Here is a 24359-nt window from a genome sequence, read left to right on the forward strand (position 1 = left end):
TGTTAATCTCCGCCCCGGAGCATCTTCAAGAACCATCTTTTTCAGCGCATCAAAGCACACATTTTGGTCGTTTGATACGTTTATAGTGATGCCTCTCACTTTGCAGACTTTTTTCTCGAAAGTTGGAGAACATTTCGAGCGCACCACATATGCATAGTTCTTAGGTCCACCAGACACAAATTCAGAGATGAAACACCCTTCTCCCAGGGGTGCCATCTCGTCAGTCATATCACCCTAATAGTCGCCAATCGGCGGTGTCCATTCCCCGGGTTTTTGTGTGTAGATGCAGCTGTCTGTGTCGTGATAAATCGTGCGTCTATTCAGATGCTCGAGATACTTGTACAGCTCGAGCCTAGCATGAGCAGTTGTGTAGCACGCCAATACAATATTACCGCTAGGTGTGGCGCTAACAGCATCGGCGGCCTCTTCCCAGTGCACGTATAACATTTCATCATTTATTTCCACTGTCCGATGCACTTCGACCGTGGGACTCGATAACATTGTGTATAACTCGTCCAATTCTTTTACTACACTTGTCTGAGCCTGGTTCTCACGCTGCCCAAACTTGCCCCAGAAACTGTTGAGCATGAGTTTTGCTAAATATCGTTTTCCAGCGTTGAACTCCACATTCTTCTTCTCCAGACATACACCCTCTCTCTCGAGAAATAATTTTAAGTATCTCTCTTTCTCATCCTCTGAATTGCACCAACTAGGCCACCCGCTAGCCTCTTGCTTAACTTTCAAAAAGTTATTTATGTAGCCCGAAAAAAGACCTCCCTCCCTTGTTTCCCTGGAATACTCTGTAATATCATCATAGTGCCAAGCTTCATGTATCTTCAGCACCTTATATCCCAGAGACATCGCCTTTTTTACCTCGTTGGTAACCCATGTCCCCACTAGCTTTCTTTCTTCTTGCGTGTGACAGCATGCCCCCTGATTTTCAACTAGCGCACATTTACGGCAAAGCGGAAAGAATAATTTTCCATTGGCCTTCATTGGCAATACTGGCAAGTAGAGGTCGGTAGGGGGAAGAACATCACAGCGCACCAATCCTTCAATCTCTTCGAGGGGAGGACAATCTTCGCCCACGTATATCACTGGATGCCCTAGAGGATATGCCTTATACTTATTCACATAAGGATATAGTGAGCAGATGTCTATGTATTTTATTTCTTCCCCCTCCGACTCATTGGCCCGATGATAGAGTTTTATCGCGTTTGTCCGCCCTCCGTAGAAAGCGTCCCGGGGGTTTAGAGGACTTTTTTCGCACAACGGATGCTCCCTCAAGTACTCATGCAACTCGCTGTCTCTCTCTACCTCCCTATCGAACTCGCATTCCCACTTTTGGATTACCCTGTAGCCCCTTTGGGTAAAAAAATCCAATTTTCTCTCAGTCGTCTCGAACCTCGACTGCATGGTTTCTTGAGAGTTTTTATGAATGGACTCATGTCTATTTGGAAAGCAGTTGGGGCAGCCGTGGTAAAAGCACCCGTTAAATTCGAAAATTATCTTCGAATCTGGGGTTTGCAAGTACCCGTCAACCTTCTTCCCCTCCCTTCTCACTTCTTTTCCATTTGCAGCGTGCTGTATCACTTGACCGCGACTTCGCTCCTCAGACAAAAGCCACTTAATGGCCTTTTGGGATTGAACGTCTGCCCATCTGTATCCTCTGGGAGGTATAATGGCTATCTCATTAGCTTTCAAGTATTTTTTCTTAAAAACGCACATACAAGCGCTGGCAATGGTCAGCGCCTCTCTGAAGGGATCCGTCTCGTTTAGGCTGAGAAAATCTTGCCTGAATTTCGTACAGGCTATACGAAGAATATTCACGTCTTGCACACAATACTTCACGATTTCCTCGTCCATTTTGAACACGTAATTTTTTTCCGTCATCTCTCTGTGCCAACTTAGAAAATTTTCTGCATCCTTCCTCGTCATCTGTTCCACACCGTAGTCAGCAGGTGGCGGCATAGATCCCTCGTATCTACTATTGGCATTCTTGTTAAACAGATGCGGGAAGTATCCTTTCGCTAGGGAGCTATCCAGTCCCAGCGTCTGCGGAAGTTTTGACAAAGGCATCGGAAGAAAATTGAGTGAGTCGATGAATTTAACCCCCTCATATTCCACAGATATCAATTTGGCCCCTTTAGAAATTATCTTCGGCTGCCAGTTCATTTTTCCCACCATTGCTTTTATGATGAAGTGGCTGTCGTAACCTTTGGCGTAATGTGCCACGCAAATTATCTCCTTAAAACCCCTACTCCTCATGACCACTACGGATTTTAAAAAGTCTAGGACTGGTTCCGAGTCGCGAAATACCTCCTGTCTTTCTCCACATTGAGTGCAAGCTTGCATAGATGCATCATTTATGCACTCACCACAACATTTTTGTGCGACAAGGAGGTTAGGGGTATGGAGAAATTGTCCAGTTCTTTCAGGGAGAGGTGTGTCCTGTCTACACTCTATGTCATTAAAAATAAATAGAAACTTTGTCGCTGGCTTGTTTTGTTTCACCTTTGGCAACATGTAGCATTTTCTATCAGACACATGCCTACTCTTACACGTCTGGCAATAGATTTCGTCACAAACATGCATCGATTTCGCGTGTTCCAAACTGTACACTCTTTGACAGTTCATACAATATTTTAAGACGTCGCACGGCGCCTTTCCTCTACCCCTCCTCCCTAAATGTTGCGTGAAACATCTTACTCCATAAAAGTTTCTGTTGCACACTTCACAAGTCACATTTGGCTCGCATATATCGCATGGCGGCGATCTCATGCACCTGGAGCACTCTGATGCACATTTATGCTCGTAGAGGTGAGAAAAGCCTACCCGACAAGGCCTGCAGTAGTAATCGTAACTAAAGGCCCCTTTTAGGGACACAATATAGTTGAAATGTTTATCCCCATAGATCAAGTCGACGTGTCTCCTTGCACTCCCATCTTCTGCCGGAGTTGATGGTCCTTCGAAGAGAACTTCTTTTCCCCTACGGTCCCCAAAAACTGTTAAACTGTATGACGGAAGGTGGTCTTGGAAGGATTTGAGATGCTCCAATCCACCGCCATTATTTAAATTTACCCCTGAAACTTCACACAGCTCTTCAGCCCTCTGCGTTTGTAATCCACCACCTCTCTTCACTGCTTTGTAAATTTTGGCGGTGTCTTCATGACGTGAAATCCCCACACATATAGCCCTAGCCAAGCAGAGGTTATCCCTATCGGAAATGACAACAATTGATTTCTTCGATTCGCAAAAGTCTTGGAAAGAACAGAGGCGATTTTTTAGGCGGCTCCCTCCGACAGGCATCTCGACATAAGTAAATGTTACATGCAGTATCCCGTTTAACAGAAAAGTCTCGTTGGACTGAATAACTTTTTCGATTCTTCCACAAATCACCTCGGCACTAAACTGATCAACTCGTCGATAGGAAATGTTAATCGTTTTTCCGGGATTTTCAGAGCTGTATATAGACATTCCCGCCTTACTGTTTGGAGGGAATCCTTCGGTAAACTCACTGATTAGCGCATCTAGTGATGCTTGAAACCATGCAAAGGGATCCATACCTTCGGGAGTTGGGCGCAAAACGCAAGAAATCTCCCGCCCGTTCAAGCGGAATTTTTTCAAACAACTTCGGTTCTCGGAAAGTATAGTGAAAAATATATTTTCCGGATCACCACCACCCTCTTGTGCTCCCCGCTGAGTTTCAGCAGATGATTCCGCCGGCCCGTTTTCTTCGGGAGAACAATCCGCGCTCAATTCATTCATCACGTTAGCTGTCAGAGCGTCTGATGAGCTGGGCTGTATACACGGTCTATTTAACTCATTTGAGAGTGAGGAACTACTCCCCTGATCTTCGCGGGGGGTATTATCAGAGCTGGTGGCGCCACAGAACAATTCTCCGGTTAAAAAAGGAGGCGTTTCGTGGTGAAGGGGAAGGAATGAATTTTCTAAAGACTCTAGCGCTTGGGAGTCGATATTAAAAGGAGTTTCTTCGAATCCGACGTGAGGAGAGAAAACATCCAATCCATGAAATTTATCCAAGTCACTAGAGTGAGCAATATTTTCTTGTTGGTCAGAATTCTCTCTTTCAAACTCTGAAGGTGGACGAGTTGTATTTGAAGAGCTTGATGAGCTAGATATAGGTGAGATAGGTGGAGTTGATGTTCTGCATTGACGATGTAGAGAATCCATCGTCCGCAACCGGTAAGACAGAATCTGATGGCGGAGACACTGATTGATTAATCTCTTCTGCTGCTTGCGATTTCATCAAAAAGTCCACAAATCCACGATCAAGCGTGGGGAAAGGAGAGGCATTGCCTGGTGAAGCAGGTAACACCTGATGAGTCTCATTTTCCGTATTTGAAAAATTAGGCGTGACGTTTAATGCCTTAGGGGCAATTGCAGTCGAAGCGGTCTGAGCTTTCTTCACATCTTGAATTATATTAATCAGATCGTCTACTCCCACTTCCTCTCCAAGCACAACCCTACGGTGCACCAAACCGTTCAAGGCACTGTTCAGAAGAGTTAAGTCTGTAAACGCTCCCGAACGATGGGCGCGAATTATTTCAGCGGCCGGCACGAATTCAAAAATTTTATCCATGATAATGATAATGATTTATCAACTCACTTCTTTTCCTGGCGATTCTGATGCGTTCCCCTCTGGAGATACTGCTTTCAATTGGCTGCAACGTGTAGTCCCCACGAAAAGGTTGACAGCGCGGCGACTTCTCACTCTGGACCGACGTGTGATTAACTGGATAGCGAAATGTATAGACAGTCGACACACTGACTACACCGCGACTTCTCACTCAGGATCGACCTGTGATAAGCAGGATAGCAAAGTGTATAGACAACCGACACACGTAGCACACAGCAACTCTGGCCTCTAGACGCAACCACGAGACAAACAAGCGATAGAGCTCTACTCTCAGCCCTTTTAAGGGTATGAACTGGCATACCCCCACTCAAAAAAAAAAGGGGGTGAGTTTCCTTCGAAACGCATGGGAAAATACATTCACTTTGGTCTTTTCAACATACATATTTCTCTTACTGGCCATACCCTTCCAAGGGTTGAAGAACCCTTTTTACAAATCGTAAGTAATTTTAGGAACACTTTAAGAAACTGAAACACCTTTCACCATCCTTCCCGCGATTTATAGTTTGTCACACGAAATCTCTTTTTTCAAAATCGTTCAAGCCGTCGCGGGAAAATTCTTTGGACCCTCGAAAAAGCGGCAATGCGATTGTGGAGGGTCATCGAAATAAGGCGCTAAACACAGCAGACCCTTTTCTCAACTCCCCCTTCACTCACATAACGTCGGCGCAGAACCTTACCGATCCGTGCCTGAAAGGCCACTGCAGAGCTGTTAAGAGGTGGCCGTCAATAAATACGGAAAGGCATCCGCATTTAGACAATGCTTCCCAACTCCCTCCCTCCCTCCCTTTCACTTGCGTACCTTCCCCCGCCTTTACTTCCCCACCACTGGAAAAAGGGTTGCGAGTGGGTCTCAGTTGTCCCTCACATGTCGGACGGAAAGCACCCATCCACGACCCACAGCAGAGGCAATTATTGAAATGGACGACAAGTATGAGAAAATCACTCCTCAGGAAATTGAACGAGAAGTAAGCACGTTGGCATTTTTTTCTTGCGGTCATTGTTACCAATCAATGTATTCGATTTTCAACTCCCCAAGTCCAGCACTGAAAACTTATAAATCCTTTATTTCAGATTCAAGCTGCCAACCTTTATAGCTGGGAAGATGACGATCACTCAGATTATGACGATCCACCATCCTCTATCAAGAACGGCTTTCGATGCTCTACACCCGTTACAGCAAAAAGAGAGTTTCCGGATGGCTTCTGGTTGCCGAATGGCGAGGTATTTGCGGCTGTAGGGAATACAGAGGAGATCAGCAGCACGGCGGAAACCGTAATCATCGACGCTGCAACGCATGATGATGATGATGTTACAGAGGCCGAAATCCAAGACAGTCTGATGCTTTCATTTGAACTATCAGAACCACTTTCCAGTGATTACTGTACGTGTGCCATTTGTGATAGCTGTGCCAAGAATATTGCGCGTGCTGTTGGTTCAAGTGACCATACCGAAAGAAAAATCTCAAATTGCCGCGAGTGTAAGTGTGTGACATGCAAAACATGCCTTAACCTGGCTTTTCACGAAGTAGTTTCAAACTATAGAGACATTTTACAGTGCAGAGAAGAAGTGACTATAGAATCAGGATTTTATTTAAATATTTAACTGTAAAAAAATAAATAAATAAATTATAAAATGAAATCTCTGCCTTTCCTTCCAATTACCTGGCTGGCGCTCACATTTCTTATTATCTGCGTGATTGCAATACCTGTATTGGTTGATATGGATCATATTAAGGTTTGTTTGGGGGTAACAGGAGAAAGTGAGGGCACGGATTTATAGAACGAGTCTTTCGCCATTTCCAAACTACCCGTCGGTTACATAAGGATTTCCAAGTTGTCCGAAGACACTTTAATTACGAAACTAGGGCAGGGTTTGTGACGAGGGAGGGTATGGCACAAAGAATGATGCTTTGTCCCATAGGCAGGAGTCGCTAGGGTCCCAAGAAGGGTTGGAAAGGCAGGTCATCGAACCCCTGTTCCACAGAGAGAAGGGGTAAGTGGTTACATAAGAATTTCCAAAATATCCGAAGACACTTTAATTACGGAACTAGGGCTGGGCTTGTGACGACGGAGGGTATGGCACAAAGAATGATGCTTTGTCCTATAGGCAGGAGTCGCTAGGGTCCCAAGAAGGGTTGGAAAGGCAGGTCATCGAACTCCTGTTCCACAGAGATAAGGGGTAAGTGGTTACATAAGAATTTCCAAAATCTCCGAAGACACTTTAATTACGGAACTAGGGCTGGGCTTGTGACGAGGGAGGGTATGGCACAAAGAATGATGCTTTGTCCTATAGGCAGGAGTCGCTAGGGGCCCAAGAAGGGTTGGAAAGGCAGGTCATTGAACCTCTGTTCCACAGAGAGAAGGGGTAAGTGGTTGCATAAGAATTTCCAAAATCTCCGAAGACACTTTAATTACGAAACTAGGGCTGGGCTTGTGACGAGGGAGGGTATGGCACAAAGAATGATGCTTTGCCCTTAGAAAGTCAGGTCATCGAACCCCTGTTCCTCCAGAGGGGTTAGGGTTATGCCAAGGGGCGGGGGTGGGTCCGGCGAAGGGAAGGAGGTGGGGGTGGGTTCGACGAGGGGAAGGAGGTGGGAGTGGGCCAGGAGGTGCCAGAATTATAGAACATGAGGTCATTGACCCATGTTCCAAAGTCCCGGGACTAGTAGTATCGTGAGCTGCATCACAAATATTCGGCTCACGAATGACCTCAACTAGTAAAAAAAGAGACGACTCACGGTTCACGAATCATGAAAAAAATGATCCGAATCACGAATCACAAATCACAGTTTGTGATTCGCGAATCATGATTCGTGATTCATGAAGACGAATCATGCCCTGGGCGGAGTCAAATAGGCCAAGCCCCAGAACGCCGCAGCGCGGGGCGAAAGAGAAAACGCAATCGAAAATTTTTTTTCGCTCGCTACTTAGACCATATAAGAAGTAGACCCGCCAGGTAGGTAAGTTATTTAGTTATTTCATAAATGCATAATTTTTTACTTAGCAGACAGCTCTCGTGTTATTTATATTTTGCGATGGTGGAAAAAGGTCTAGCGCCGACTTTGCAAGTGACACCTATGATTGACGTACGCTACGGAAAATTCTGGGAATAAATAATACCTATTAACATATATATAATTAGAAAGAAAGAGAGGATCGGATTAAAATAATTTTAAAGATAAATTTGCTTTAAAACAATATATATATATATAGCTACCATACCCACAAGACATTTACCCGGGCCAAACCACTATCACAGTGTGGATGTCACTAGGCTTTGGGAACTATTTTCGTTCTAAAGTACGCTACGTACTCTAACAGTTCTTATTGTTATCTGCAACTTTATTCCTTGTTGCGAATTTCGCTAAAACCTATCTCTTTTTAGCGTACATTTACATCGCGCGATTTGAGATAAATTGTAAAAAAATAATAATACAGTAGTAAAAAATGAAATAATGATAAAAATGCTGGAAATATATAATAGTAATGAAACAACATTACATAACATAGTTCTGGAAAATAATAATTATACATTAATGGTTCCACTGTAGAGGCATATTAAAAGAAGTTATATAGTAAAATCACCGCTTAGCGTGTAAACAAGGGTTAATCGTGTTGGAAGGAAGTTTAAGGCCTTGTTTAATCGTCGTAATGACTGCTAAAGCAACTGGACTCGTACATGTGAACAGATAATAAGAAGCACTGAAAATAAATTGTTTATTCGATTGAGGTCTTGAGTCAATCTATTAGCAAAGTTGAATGAGTGTCCAAATTATGACCCTTTTTACCTCCAAATTATGAATTTATGTGAAATTATATAGTGAACCGTTTACCGGCGTATTGATATGAATATTTATAGTAAATTACACCCTCCTTTTTTTTAGATTTCTCTCAGATGATACTCACAAGGTCTATTATATTTTCATTCAGACTTCCACATAACTCACACAATTTGTTCATTTTATTTTCATTTTTCTTCTGTAAAACCACATTTCAGACGCCTGCAACCCTAGGCTTCTCTTCCGCTGCCATCGTCCATGATTCAGTATAATATAGAAGGTCCATACACTGCTCAGGATTAATTCCTTACTCCAACCGTGATATTCCCAGCTGTGAGTAAGTTATGCGTTTGGAAGAATATTATCTTCGCTTGAGCTATTCTAGTGGATACTTCTCGTTCACTTCGTCCATTGTTGGGTTCCCAGGTAGTAGAATTCCATTACCCCACGTTCGCGGGGGATCGGGTAGGTGTGGTGGCTAGAGTGCTGGCTTCCCACCCCGTGGACTTAGATTCAAAACCCGGCGGTGGCAGAGAATTTACGAAGTCTTCCCGGTCCCTGCTTGAATTTTATGTGGAGAGCATTTCAAGCCCAACGCTTCGTCCGTCGGATGGGACGTTAAGCCGTGGTCCCCTTGGCACCTTTCGTTAAGAGCAGGCTAATGCCGACGCCGGGTTTCTCTCCACCCTTCCCTCCATACCCTCCGTCAAGGCACAAATGACCCAGGGGTCGGTCACCCACTTCAAATACCATACCATATTCATGTTTCTGTTAACCTATTAAACTTTACTTCTCGTCCTAAGAATAATGTGTCACTTTTCTTGGCATTGATTTTCCGCCGATTTCTAACCATGGTCCTACTCATGTTTACTACAGCAATCTACGGATCCTTCTCTGTCTGCTGTGGCTGCCATATCATCTACTACATTATTTTATTCGGTCAATTGTCATAGGGTTTAATTAAATAGTGACTTTGTTCGCAGTCATATATATGAGTGCTAGTATGATTTCGAACCCGAAACCTTGTGATTTGAAACATAGCCTTGTTGTAATCACCTAAAGAAGCCATCCTTGACTTTCGTCATTTTTCAGGTAGTCGTCATTATTCGAAGGAAGAAAACCATGTTATATTTTTCATTCGGTAGGTAGAGAATATAGAAGGCGCAATAAGAAAAAGTAAAATGCAAAGGGCGATTTGAAAAAATGAAAATTATTTGTAGGAGGGAGAAAAAACCATAGAACCAATAGAAGGCAGGATATTACGAGTTATATCATAAGATATGATGAGCTCATGCATCACGTCTTGGATGGTAAAGCTAGATAAAAAATGGGAAAGTGTGCATTGTTCTTATTCTACAGTGAGAGGTAAAGCCGCTATCTGCATGAGGATGGTAACAAACAAATCCGGCAATGAGAAAATGAGTTCGACTACCGGTGAAGCCAAAGAGTCGAACACAATTTTCGCAGCGAAGCGTATTCCGTTTGTGCAATTATCGACATAATCGTCCTTGCGTATGAAGTGAGGATTTTCATGAATTGTTTCCCAATTTCCAATTCTTCAAATATGCACGATACAGTGGAGGATCCATACACACTCCACGGCAAAAAATATATCAAGGTGAGAGATTTAATTGCTGATAAACCATGACTTCCTTCCAATTTTGGACAAGAATGTTATAATCATCCTCCACTAGCATTATACAACATTCTTATTAGCCGGTTCTCATTAGGAGGACCTAAAGACACAAAGGGAAATTTAATTAAAAGGCCTTTTGAACTTTATTTTGAAAATGATGAGGGATAGAATCAAACGAGAGGCATTATTTTTGACACCGCTAATTGAGTCCGGCGTTATTCATGAATTCCTGAGAAAGCAGGAATTGAAATTATGATTACGGGGAAAGAAAGAACCCTTCTCACTAATTTGAAACTCAAACGCTCCGTAGGAAGCTTAAAAGGCACCGATTACTTTGTTTTCATCAATACATTCCGATGAATGAATAGAGGAGAGAAATTGACCAATCCATCCTCAAACTTGACCTGTAGTTGATTGCAAATAATTCCGCGAATACTCATTTGCGATGAATACGTCCGCATAGCTTGAATATTATGATGGAGATATGCGTGAAATTCTATGATTTACGGAATTACGAACACGCCTATCCGTAAATACGAGTTAAGCCCATAGTTATGAGTAATCAGCCCTTTGAATGCACGAATAAACAGGTACAAAACACAAAATTAAAAACAATCGTCTTTTTTTCAGCAAGGTTGCCGTCAACTAGCAAACAGCAAACACCGAATTCTCTTTAGCGCACATATTTCAATTATATTCCTGATGATTCCTAGAGCATAATTTCTTACAGTAATTACTGTGTATCCCATGTATTGTGATACAACGGTAATTTTCTCTGAGTAGCTACTTTGACAGGGGATAGATTTATGAGAAAATGAATACATCCAATTAGCACTGATAATTAAATTTATCTTCCTAAAGAAAGCCCTGCAAGTGCGATTAAGAAATATAAAATGTCCAAAAAAGCATCATTACAGAGTACAGCATAATAAAAAGAACAGAAAAAACTCTTCCCACTTCGATTAAACCATTTTCTTAAGAAAGCATAAAAAAAACAGTCACAGCGAGCACATTTGTAAAATCGAGGTAAGGATGGATAGACCACACTAATGGAATTGCCGGTTCAACTCAACAACAACACTGGGTTATAAGAATGCTATATTTCCAGAAGTCTCCGAGGTTATTGCGTTCAGCATGGTAAGGAGTAAATTTCAATTCTGTAGGCAATAGACCTCTGGACAAAATTTTAATTTGCCTTCAAATATGTTCTAAAAAATCAATAAGGATAATTATATACGTAAAACGTTTATTATATGCAATAATTTTCCATGGAATGTTTTTTAATCGAAAGAAAAGGAAGCTTTTCTCATCAGCAGACACTCCCACCTCAATACGTATTTCCATTGGCTGACGGAAATATGACGTCAGCTCATGCAACCATGCGGCGGTCCCATGAAATTCATGGGGGTTCTGCGGATTTGCAAGGAGATCTTCAGCACGGATCGGCACTTCGTTAGCGTTTCACTTTGAGAAGTGAACACAATATCGCCGTGACGTGCTTTTCCGATGAGTGAAAAAGTTACTGGGGATATTATTTTGCTTCCGTGGGCATCATGGATCCTGGTTTCGATAAGGGAGACGCGAGAAACTTGCCTAAATTTTCAACTGCCTCAATGTTTACATTCATAGGTATAAATAGTAACTACTGAATTAATAGTAACTACATAAATTCTGAGACCCGGGGAGTAAAGATGGCTAGGTGAGTATATCACCACGAGTGGAAATTGATTTTCTTAGGGTATTAGTTGATGTTAACGTTTCTAAATCCTTTTTTCACATAGAGTCAGACGAGAAGAATACGGCGATGATGCTATAAGTTACGTGGTTAAGCGTGATAAAAATGAATGCATCGTCCGTGATCGTATTCGTAGATTCGATCGAAGGCCTATGTTGTTGAAGCCCGTCTTTTGGAGGAGAGCGGCGAAAGCGAAGTTGTGATTCTTTCGTGTAAGGATTGCATAGCCAGTTTGGGTACGTAAGACTTTACTCTAAGTGGTATTGTATCTTTTTTATTTGGCATTTTAAGGAAAACAAATTTTCCCGTTATCTATTCGTGTAGAACAACCTGATGAAATTTTAAGTGGTGAAATCTCCGATTTAATAGACATAATAATTAGTATTTCCTGAAGTGTGGAAAATATAATATGGAACTTCTTCGAAGTAGCCCACTTGCTCAAAATTTCACTTTTAAGTAACTTAATGGGATAAAAAAATTCCCCTTTTTCTGTTGCTGTTCCTTACATTATTTACCTGCAGCAAAAATATAGGAGATAAAACTATCCGCTTATTATTATTACATTTGTTACCTATCAATGAGCTGTAGGGTTCTACGGTACTTATTCATTTGGTTTTGTAAGCATATATTCGAGTTACTCTAACATTGTCCAGTCTTTCCCTAGTTTCAAGAAAGAATTACTTCAGTTAATTATATTAGAAGTTTCGTAGTAAGTACCAATAAATCAAGAGACTGAAATTCGTCAGCACTTTTTCATCCGAACAGTTCGTCGTTCACCGTCTTGGGGGACCGTGTGAAAATACTTATTTGAGGCATTTCCACCAGTATTACTGCACGTAGGCACAATGCAGTACTTATAGCTGCGCTTCGACAAATCGACGAAATACGTACGACAACAGAAACGGCGTAATATCCACAAAATCACTAATTCTTTACCTCCTCTACAGTAATGCGCACGGACGCGAACAACACTATTGCATGAGCTGACGTCATTCAAGATGGACGTGGTGCGAATTACGTTCTTCTTGCATGGCAAGTGACAGCTATTTAAAATGCTCGAAATAAAAAAATGCAAGATTATACGGCCAAAGTGTTACGCCACGTAGATTAATATTTTCACGTACTTTTCAGAAAGGTCTTTACCTTGATAGGTGTCCAGAGGTCTATTTACTCCAGTTGTTCTTCTAGAAGATATTCACTCCAAATCTACAAGGCACCATAGTTCTCGTGCAGTAATCACAACCGTTTTCGTTCCTTCATTGTAAAAATAGCCAGTCAGGAGCAGTGACTTCATGGCAAAATTAGCAGTGCGGGAATGCATTTTCTTTAACTTTATTTCACAAGTGTTATATTACTCCGGTGTTTTTTAATTACAAGTTATTATTAACGTTTTTTATAAAAATATTTGATTTGGGTGTTTACTAGAAATTTTGAGGCACCAAATTGAAAAAGTGCTATTTGATTATTATGTCTTTTCAAATCAGTGCTGGAACGGCGTTCCGCCGCGTTCCGGTCCAATGACACCTCTGGTCAGGAGGTAATATTATTACTAAAACTTATTTCTTTACTCCGAATTCAATGTATTAATTATGAATAGTAAATACTATCAATGAAATAATAGGAAAACATAATCCATACTTTGCAAAGCATGTCATCAAAGTCCACATTCGAAAATTCGTTTTAACTCAGGTTTTCCTATAAAAACAAGTGCAATATGATCTGTTGGATAACAATTGAGGCCTCCAACTACTTGATGTTTTTGAGCCATGTACTTGCTAAATAATGCGCAAAATTAGAATTATAGCGATATTATGAATTGAATTCTAGTATTTCATTATGAATTCGATCACCCAAACGCATACAAAGCTAAAGTTGATTTTGACGGGCGATGCAACTGACCGGTCCAGTGAAATAAGACGGAATCACGAAGGAATATTCTGACTCGATGTATTTCCTAATGAATACCGTCAGAGGCGCGCACAACATTCTGCACAAAAGCCAAGCCAACGAAGAGTAAAAAACAAGCAGTCATAATGAGAGTACCTACTCTAATTCACAGGAACTATGTTCGGGTCCTTACTTCCACTATAGCAATAGCGATCCACTTTTCTATGAAGCGGAAGGAAAAAATAGAGTTGAACAATCTAATTGATCGATCAATCGTTAACTCATCTAGAATAGTGGAACTTGTGGCATAAAAATTATAACACACATAGCGTTGAATAATCCATTTGCATTATGAAATACGACGTTAGCTGAGTTAACTCGGTTATGCTTTTATCCAGAGTTATATACAAGTTAAAAGTAAGTACGAAGTTCTCTTATCTCGAAAACAGAAGGTCATTCTATGGAAGTTTATTAGTCATTCGAAATTTATTCAAATTTTCCTCATTCAGTCAATTATTTTCAGAGGCACGTGTTAGTTAATTCGTCTAAAATAGGCAATAGAAATCTACATGCAAATATTCACCTACCTGTCATCATATACGAATCCAGCATCCAAGGTGTTGTTGTACAGCGCGAACGCCACGAGGCTGCATCCCAGTGCGATGTAGTCAACCATCTTGACGCAAGAACCCACGGCACAGGTTGCGGAACACACGATAAAAACACTTGTCACACACTCTGATGAACTACACACATGAATTGATGAGGGGTTAAGAGAGGGTCATCATATATAGTGCCCTTTTCAACTCCTACCCGTTCGTTAAACCCAGAAATTCCAAATTTCAGGAAAGCCTTACAATGATAGCCCCGAAAAGCGTGGTCACACGTTGGAAGACTGTATTCTCCCTTTGGAAACTGTAGAGGAATTCAGTGTGGATGAATTGGATGGCTATGAATGCCACTTAATACACCTGAACTTATTCACTTGGATGTATTCTTCAAAGGATTCTCATCACTTCCCTCGTTGACAGATATGAAGTGATAGTGAGATTGTCCCCGGCTGGTGACCCGCCAAATGAGATGTTTATTCCAAGAGCAGCTTTTTCCCGAGGCATTGGCTGCAATGACAGAACAAATTGCAAAATTATTAATATTATTATTATTAATTATTATTATATTATTAAATTATAATCATCCTAGTATTGATGGAAACAACATTCTATGATGAAAGCGGTAATTATTTTTTCATAAATGATTTCACAATCAGTAACACAAATGAATTGGAAAAACAAGTTTTTTCCCCAGCACTAATTCAATTCCTTTTACATAATTTTCAACAAAACACATGCAAATATTAAGCACGACTTTTTATTGACATATATTGGGCTGAAAAAATTAGTGTAAAACATATAATTTTTTGAAACTGAAAATGCAGGAGCAATTTCCACAATTTTACATTTATTGTTACGTATGAATAAATGTAAAATTGTGGAAATTGCTCCTGCTTTTTCATTTTCATTATGTCACGATTCCACTCCATCTCGCCTGAAACCTCAGACTATATATATAAGTTTTTCTTTCGTGATAGCGTTACATATTACATATTTCGACAAGATGCCTCAAAATACACATCAATTGGCAAAGAACATAAGAAAATTCCACAATTTACAGTCGTCACAACCTTGGTTAATATCTCCTCAAAAAATTCATCAGTCATTGGTGGTGCACGGGGAAAAACTCCAGGTGACCCTTTGATAAACCCATTGGAAGTAAATTTTAATTATTATAAAATTGGCAACCATACGTTTCGATGTAAGATCCTTGAAAATATGAAAAATACTTCCAAATGGCAACTTCATTCATAAAACGTTAGTTTTGTACAATATACAGCCCGACCACTTAACAATTTGAAAGACGGGTCTTATTAAAATAGTTTTAAATGAAAAATCATCACCGTAACTAAAAATATTTTAGAAATTGCTTAACATTACACATAAGCTCTGTTTCATTCAAATATTTATTAGCATGGAGTCAAACCAGTGGATTTAAAACCAATAATTCCTCATTTAAACATGATCAACAGTCAAGGAATTTATGTGAGAAAATAAGAGACCAAGATTTGAATAAGAATTAGTTAAATAGCATATCCAGTGGCTATATGGAGTAACCTACGTTGAGGCCAGTCGCCGGAACAAATAAGGAGTCGAAAGGGCCAAAATTTCGTCAATTAAATTTGATAACAGAAACAAACTTACATTGAGCAAGGTAAGAGACTGCTCCCTAAATAATCAACAGTAACCGCACAAGAGTGCCACAAAGGATATGGGATATTTTTCATAACTTCGTTTTTAATGGCACCAATTTTGAATCCCAATGGTATTAGGCATTATGAGGTATACCAATGATAAAAGAATTACCTAAATGGTGTCACAAGGAAAATCTATAATCCAGTAATTCAATGCTGAGGTACATATCACTTATGTCTTATAGAAAGCGACAAGTCCTGAGTGACAAAATAACTTACTCATCATAAGGCACAGCTCTATAGGCACGCCATAAACCAAAGAAATTTTTAGTATATGTTTGCTAGGGTCATTTATAAGAAGGTTCTTTCTGAGAAACTATTTTTGGAGTCATTTTACCACTAAATATTTTTTTCGGATAAGAAAAGACCATTTTTGGCTATAAAAACTACTACTTTGGCTACACATATGAATTGGATGGAAAACCGTTTCACTGCGAGAAAAAAAAACAATTGTGTGATAAAATATGATTTTCAATTAATACCCTTCGTTTTATGCTGACTACGGTATTCTTGAATCCGAATTTCTCCGTTTGTCTTCCATGTGTCTTCAGTAAATGCGATTTTTTTTCCTTTTTATTTTTGATTATTGGCTAAGTATTTAATTTAATCCTTATAATGAAAGTTGTCAACTTCGGTTTCTTTTGCCAGCATTGTGATATCTTTCGTATGAGACAAGGAATTTGAATTTATTTTGGGTGATCCCATATGGGCACGCTAGCCGGTAGCCGGGGGTGTCTATTTTGGCGTGTGTCCTTCGCTACAAACGTCTTTATTGGGTCTGTTTTCATATAATTTCGATGTAAAACGCTAATTTTTTGTCAATCTTTCATTTTTCCTTATGTCACTCGATGTTAACGACTTCAAAATTTTTTGCTGTATATTTTAAAATTCTTCCATTAATTTTTAGTAAAAAAATACATTTTATGCTATTCAACTCTTTTATTCATGGTGCTTGCGTTATATTTTGCTCAACTATCTAGTATGAAGAATGAGAGGCTTATTTTCTACCACTGGTATACATACCTAACAATCAAGGGCATGGTGGAAGGACGTATGCTTGTTCAGAAAACTATGTGCCAACCCCCGAGGTAAAATATGATGAATCCATGATAAAAAATGTTGGCAATCATGGCTGCAAACAGTTCATTAGGGGTGAAACTATAAATTTCGGCTTTAAAATATGGTGCTTGAATACTCCTTAAGATTACTTATTGGACTTCAGCATATAGCAGAGACTGAGTGTTGAAGAAAAAAATAATAACCATAAATTCGTAGGTAAATGCTCTTTGTATTTGCTTATCATGTGGGACATTTTAGTAGAGCAAGCGATAACTCTTACCTTTTCCCTTTATTTTGACAATTCGTTTACTAGATTTTCTCTTATGAGTCAGTTAAAATCTCAAGGATACAGATCAGTTCTGAGAAAAAGGATACCAAAAGGTATTCCATTCATCGAAAAAAACAGCTAGCTAAGCAGCCCCGCTACTCCCATGCTTTCAGACGGGAGAAAAAAGGGAATATTATTGTTGTTAGATAGAATGACTATTAGGTAGTGACTGTCAAGTCACCTGCAAGTCAAGTCAAGCCAATGTGTACACCCAATCACAAAGGTCACGTGATTCCTACGTGTAACCTAAAAAATGGTACATCTACATCTACATAATACCCTGCGAGCCACCTCTAGGGTGTTTGGCAGGGGGTGATCAATCACCAGCATGCAGCATGCATTTGGGCTCCCACATGCACACTACACCGTCCAAAGAACGTCCCGTATTATAACAAACTATACTACTTTATGCTGTTAGAAATAGAATAGAAATTCAGAAACATTCATTAAGTTTTATATAGGTTAGTAAGCTACACTACAAGTCATGCAATCTATTTACGAGTTCTATTGCTGCCGTTATAATGTCTTATTGATCATGGAAAAAATGACATTCGGAATCTGTCTGTTCTGCAATCTATCTCTCTTATTTTATTTATATGATCTGATCTTCCGTAGTACGTTGGCGTCCGCAATATATGGTTAACTTCGTCAGAAAAGACACTGCTCTTGAATTTATCTAAAAGGTTTAGTCTATTTTTCAATCTACGGTCCGACAGAGATTCCCATCCGAGTTTATCCAAGAGGTCAGTTACACTAACAAGACTATCGTAACGACCTTTCACATACCTGGCAGCTCTTCTTTGCACGCGTTCTAACTCTGTTATTAAGCCTTTTTCATGAGGGTCCCAAACACTGGCAGCGTATTCCAAATGTGGTCTAACGAGGGAAAAGTAGCTAATTTCTCTCACTTTGTCGTCGCACTTTCCTAATATTCTTTTAACAAAACCCATTTTACGATTAGCTTGACCGGTTATTTCTCGAATATGTTTATTCCACGATAGATCATTATTGAGTCTAACCCCTAGATATTTCACGGATTCAACTGCCTTTAACTGGGTGCCCCGAATGATAAAGTTACGCTGCAGGGAGTTATTCTTCTTCCAGAAGTTCATTACGACGCATTTTTCCAAATTTAATTCTAACTGCCAAGCATCGCACCAAGCTTGGATAGCAGCAAGGTCATTCGTTAGTTCATCTATATCTTTGCAGGAACGGATTTCTCTGCAAACTACAGCGTCGTCTGCAAATAATCGTAACTTACTCTGCACTACTTCGCCAATGTCGTTTATATAAAGAAGGAATAGGAGTGGGCCAATGACACTACCCTGAGGAACGCCAGAAGTGACTCTAACCTCATTGGAGACTGCACCGTCTAATACTACTCTTTGGACGCGGTCGCTCAAAAATTCTCTAATCCAGGAAATGACATCTTCGTCTAGACCATAAGATTTCAGTTTTATTATTAACTTTCCGTGGGGTACTTTATCAAATGCCTTTTTGAAATCAAGAAAAATCGCGTCTACTGGAATGTTGTCTTCCCCGGAGACTAAAATATCGTGGGCGAAGAGCGCTAACTGAGTTTCGCACGATCTGCTTTTCCTGAATCCATGTTGGTTTCCCATTAATAAGTTTTGTGCGTCTAGATGTTTCATTACCGAGCTGACTACGATGTGTTCAAGGACTTTGCAAGAGATGGACGTTAAAGATATCGGCCTGTAATTAGATGGCTGTTCCTTGTCTCCACCTTTAAATATTGGCGTTACATTAGCGATTTTCCAGTCCTTAGGTACTTCGTGTTGCTTGATGGATTTACTGAATATTAACTGCAAGTAGGGGGAAATTTCTGAGGCTAGTTCTCTATATACGCGAGAAGGGATTTCGTCTGGACCAGGTGATTTATTTGGACTGAGCGATTTCAATATATTGTCTATTCCGAGCGTACTAATGCCAATAGCTGGCATCTTATGTATACAGGGATTGTCATCGGTCTCGGGTGAGTTTTCGGAAGGCTCCGTGAACACGCTCTTAAAGTATGAATTTAATAAATTGGCTAAAAGGCTAAACTGGTACAAGTTAGGCTGCCAGCAGTGGTCTCTAGCTACAATATTTAGATGGGCGGAACTGATCTCACGGATCAAAATATCAACAGGTACAGGAATTCTATCAGAGGAAAAAATGGTGATGGTCCACATTAAGCTATCTCCTTTAATGCTGCCATTGTAAATGCCTGAATCTGTATGGAAAATTCTGGTTCAATTATACCGCAGTAAGCCTTTAGGCGAGAGATTGAACAATTGTTTATGTAACGAAGATGTACCTTTCCCAGACCCGATGGTCGTATTTAACATTCTCTATCAAATGCAACCAATCATAGAAAGTCTGATGACATAAGGTATGATGGCAGTGATAACCAGTTTGTCCCGTTTGATAGATGCCGATGTTCTTATGAAGAATATTCTTCCCGCGCGCGCTCAGAATGTGCTAAGTGCCAAGGTCTTTGCCTTCAAAGAAATTCTGACCTTCATACTCGGCAATTGAAAACCCAATTTATTGTATTCAAAGACTCTACAAGCAGTATAGGCCTAATTTTTTTATAATAAACTCATTGATAACGTGTTTTTTTTCATTCAATAACTGTTTTCAAAACTGAGTTTTATACTGTTAAGTTCCTTGGACAGCAAAAAAATAACTAGAACGAAAAAATAAAGTATGATGATTTAAAATTATTTCAAATTGCTAAATAAAAGAAATATTATAGGTAAATGCAAAAATGTATGGCGTATCACGCAATAAAAATGAGAATTATGATGGTTAGAGCGATTCTTCTGCGGAATGCAGACCGGTGGCCGGAACGGCTAGCGTGCCCATGTGGGCACACCCCCTCTAGCAAGAACGAATCAACAGAATTTTAAAACTAAGTGTTTATCTTGATGCTTGGGCAGTAATTAAGCAGTTTTTAACAGAAAAACAAAATAAAACTCCGAAAAAAAACTCCGCTGTTAAAGGGTTAATTTGTCGAAAAAATAATATTCCGTCCTAGCGATCACGGCGAATACAACTGACTGTGCTCGATTAGCGGCAGATCAGCATTTCCAATCATGAGAATAGTAAGTTCCTCCTTATTTTCATGAGAAATTTTCCAACTGTATCTGCCTCGTGATAACTGCTTCAGCTTAATTATTAAACTAAGGCTTTATCTCGCCTGGTAGTACTACATTAAAGGATTGAAAATATTCTAAGACTTTCCCAAAGGAAGCTGTGGAATGCGGAGATTATAGGACTATCAGCCTAATATCCCATGCGGCTAAAGTAGTGCTAAAGATATTGAACAGACGAATGGAGGCGAGGGCAAACGAGTATTTGGGCGAAGATCAGTTTGGCTTCAGAAAAGGGAAGTCAACTCGTGATGCAATAGCAATAATGAGGGCCCTCGTGGAGAGGAACCTAGAATATGAGCAGGACGTATATGTGTGTTTCGTGGATTTTGAGAAAGCGTTTGATAGGGTGAACTGGGTAAAGTTAATGGATATTCTCAAGAGAATAGGTGTAGACTGGAGGGATAGACGACTGATTCGTAATCTGTATATGGCCCAGACTGCGCAAGTGAGGATAGCGGACGGAGAATCTGGGTGGGCAAGCATTGGCCGAGGTGTGAGGCAAGGCTGTCCTCTATCGCCACTGCTCTTTAACGTGTATGCTGAAGAGATGGTAAGGGAAGCGTGGGATGAGTTAGAAGCTGGGATAAAAGTGGGAGGAATGATGTTCAAATCAGTGAGATTCGCGGATGACCAGGCGTTGATCAGTCAGTCAGCAAGGGGGCTTCAGGTCCTAGTGGATGCGTTATACGAACGTTGCGAGGAGTTTGGGATGAGGATCAACCACAAGAAAACTAAGGTAATGCGGTTTTGTAAAGCATCACGATCGAGGAATGTGAGACTCAAGATAAAGGTTGGTGGTGAAAAACTTGAGCAGGTTGAGCAATTCAACTATTTAGGCAGTACGTTAGAGGAAAACGGATACAGTAGTAAGGACATCAGGAAGAGAATAGCATTAGCGAAGGAGGCGTTCATGAACAGGAAGGAGCTTCTGAGAGGATAGTTGTGTAAGAGTTTAAAGAAAAGGTTAGTGAAGAGTTTGATTTGGAGTGTAGCTCTCTACGGTGCGGAAACGTGGACTCTGAGGAAAGAAGATGAGAGAAGATTGGAGGCGTTCGAGATGTGGGTATGGAGAAGAATGGAGAGGGTGAAATGGACGGAGAGGAAAAGGAACGACGAAGTGCTGGATATGGTTGGCGAGGAGAGGCAGCTTTTAGATGCGATACGCAGGAGACAGAAGGTATGGATGGAGTTAGTGCTTAGCGGTGAAGGGATGTTGAAAATGGTGTTGGAGGGTAGAATGTTGGGGAAACGAGGGAGGGGAAGGAAAAGAATAGGATTTTTAGATAGATTGAAAGAGAGTAGGCCTTACAGTGAATTAAAGAAGGCAGTGCTGGAAGGAAAGGGAGGCTCCCAGATCACCTCTTAGTACTCCATGGAAACCTACCTTCATCGGTAGAATACTATAATAATAATAATAATTTCCCAAAGGAACGGCTCCACCTTTATGACGAGTTAGAAGGGAGAAGTCAACCTCTAAGGGTTTTTTTGAAAACTAAACCCTTCGGTTATAAGACCAACGCTTCCTAAAAGCACTACTATTTTGGGAATTTCTCCAAGGCATAACATATGTGGAGCCAAAATATCCATCGAGATTCAATCATTAGCGCTATTATTTTACTCAAATTCTCCTCACTTATCGTCATAAGATCACCCCTCACATCGCACGCAAGGAAACAAGATAGAGAATGCAATAAAAAATCACATCACACGCACGGATGGAATTTAAAATTTCGGATACCATGAATTTAAAGGAAAAAAGAAATTTTTTAGTTCCGGAGAAGAACATTACTTTAGTGAGTAATGAGAGGTTAATAGGGTGGTTTCCTATTATTTTTTTATTGCCTAAATCGAAAGATTATTACTCCTGGAGTACGTATTTCACGCTTTTAGATTTTTAAATGACGATATCTATTTTTCGCGATCAAATGAAAAGTGAAAAATTTCAAGCGCGCGAAAACGCGACGCGTAAGTAGGAATGAAGGGAAAAAGTCCGTGCGACGCATTTCTGGTTCCCCCTCCCGCCTGGTAGGTGACCTTGATCGAGGCTCTGAGCGCTGATACGTCGAAGGATGCTAACGGGTAGCTGAGTACCTTCCTGTCTGGTAGCGCATGGCTTAAAAAAGGTTTATTAATACCTTATCAATCGAAGAAAACTTTCCGACCTTAGCCAGTTTTAATAGGTGATTATTAAGACATGTTTCCCTGAGCTCTGTGCCTCATGCATGCATTGGTAACCTCTGACGATGCATAACTCCTATCCTCTCGTGTAGAAACTAGGTCCCTGTGACGTCACGTGGAGTGGAATCGCATGGGCGCCAATCTGGCCTTTTTCAAATGAGGTTAAAATTTGACCCTCGCCATTCGTCTAAACCGGTATTTCTAAAACCAAATAATTTGTATATTATGAATACACTATTGGTGGGTAACGAATCGCCATCAATGCCTTTTGTTTTCTTTGATGAATGAAACAACCCCATTCTGGTCTACACGACTCCATTTATATTGATTCAAAAAAATACTCACTTAAAATTCACGCCATGATGATCTCCTTATCTTTCTACCTTCACACGAAAATTTCACTATAATTCATTCATAAAGATACACATTAAACCACTTTATATACGACTTATACTTCAAAAAATGTGTACTTCATACCTATTAAGTAAATCAGATTAAATAAAAAACTTTGAAAATTTCTTATTTGAACATTCGCTATTAGTATGTGAAATTTACAGTTTTTTACAGAATATTTTTACTTGACATGAAGCAATTTCACGTCAAAAGCCACGTTCAAAGTCCCACCTTGAACCACCAATATTTAAGTCAATCAGAATCAAGAGATATGCCGTCATCGTTGACAGCTTTCGGAAAAGCGCTAACACATAAGCTGATATACACAGAAGATATTTCTGATGCCCTATTAAACGACACCTCATGAATGTAAATAAATAATTTATTACTCAACATGTCCTCAACTGCATGATAACTACAATGAGGCGGCCAAGAATCAAAATGAACCAAGGAAATCTGTTGCCACACAAATTAGAAACATGCCATGCATCTAACGCTACAGGTAACATCGACCCTTTTCTTCGCAGGAATAAATTTTGCAGCTGCGAGAACTCCCAGACTAGCGGGACTTAGTCCGAGAAGTCTCGCCACCAGTTAGCGCGCCAAATTCGGGGACTGTGGGAAAATTGAATCATCGGAGCTAAAATATCAATCCGGGGGATTAAACCAGCTGTGCCCGGTCGCAGATTAGAGACTGCAAACCCCTTCTGCCCTCTTGCCTCTCCGCCGGAATTATTCCTCGGATCCCTTTTGAATGCAATTTGAACGCAATAATGGCCACCGGTTGCAGCGCTGGAAAATTGAACTCCAGATACCGGCGACGCTACAAGCATTTCACGTCTAGTGCAGGAAGGGGGGGAGGAGGAGAGAGACCACGGCTGCGATCCAACCTTCATCCCTCCTACAACGCCCAACCGCCACCAGCATCACCACCCACCCCCAGATGGACGTTGCTGAAGTCTTCCACCCCAATCCGGATGACCTCACGTCTCAACAAATACGCTGACCCCAAGGCAATATCACGAGCCATTAATTCTTTGTATCACGGCTCGGTTATGAGGCAGAACGTTTCGCCAGGGCGGTGCGAGGGAAGTAAAAAGGAAGAGGATCAAGAGCTCGACTGGTTGAGGATAAGAGAACAGGGGAATGAAAATACTTCCACGCCAGAAGACAAGATAACTCCACTTTTCCTGCAAGTGTATTTCTCACACTCGCAGACCGAAGAACTAAATAAGCTGGGTT

The 24359-nt window shown here is 40.6% G+C and overlaps 1 protein-coding gene across 1 annotated transcript; it reads right to left on the reverse strand.

The window, feature by feature from the left end:
* Window positions 1-234: 234 nt before the first annotated feature.
* LOC124157026 lies at window positions 235-2268 on the reverse strand. Its single transcript, XM_046531493.1, has one exon. The coding sequence runs from the start codon at window positions 2266-2268 to the stop codon at window positions 235-237; it is 2034 nt and encodes a 677-aa protein (XP_046387449.1).
* Between the last annotated feature and the right edge of the window lie 22091 nt (window positions 2269-24359).

The sequence above is a fragment of the Ischnura elegans genome, chromosome 4 (assembly GCF_921293095.1).
Source record: "Ischnura elegans chromosome 4, ioIscEleg1.1, whole genome shotgun sequence".
Lineage (NCBI taxonomy): Eukaryota > Metazoa > Arthropoda > Insecta > Odonata > Coenagrionidae > Ischnura > Ischnura elegans.

Bases quoted from the DNA above. Each gene is read 5' to 3' on its own strand.
- LOC124157026 (XM_046531493.1), bottom strand. From the start codon at position 2,268: ATGAGGAGTAGGGGTTTTAAGGAGATAATTTGCGTGGCACATTACGCC.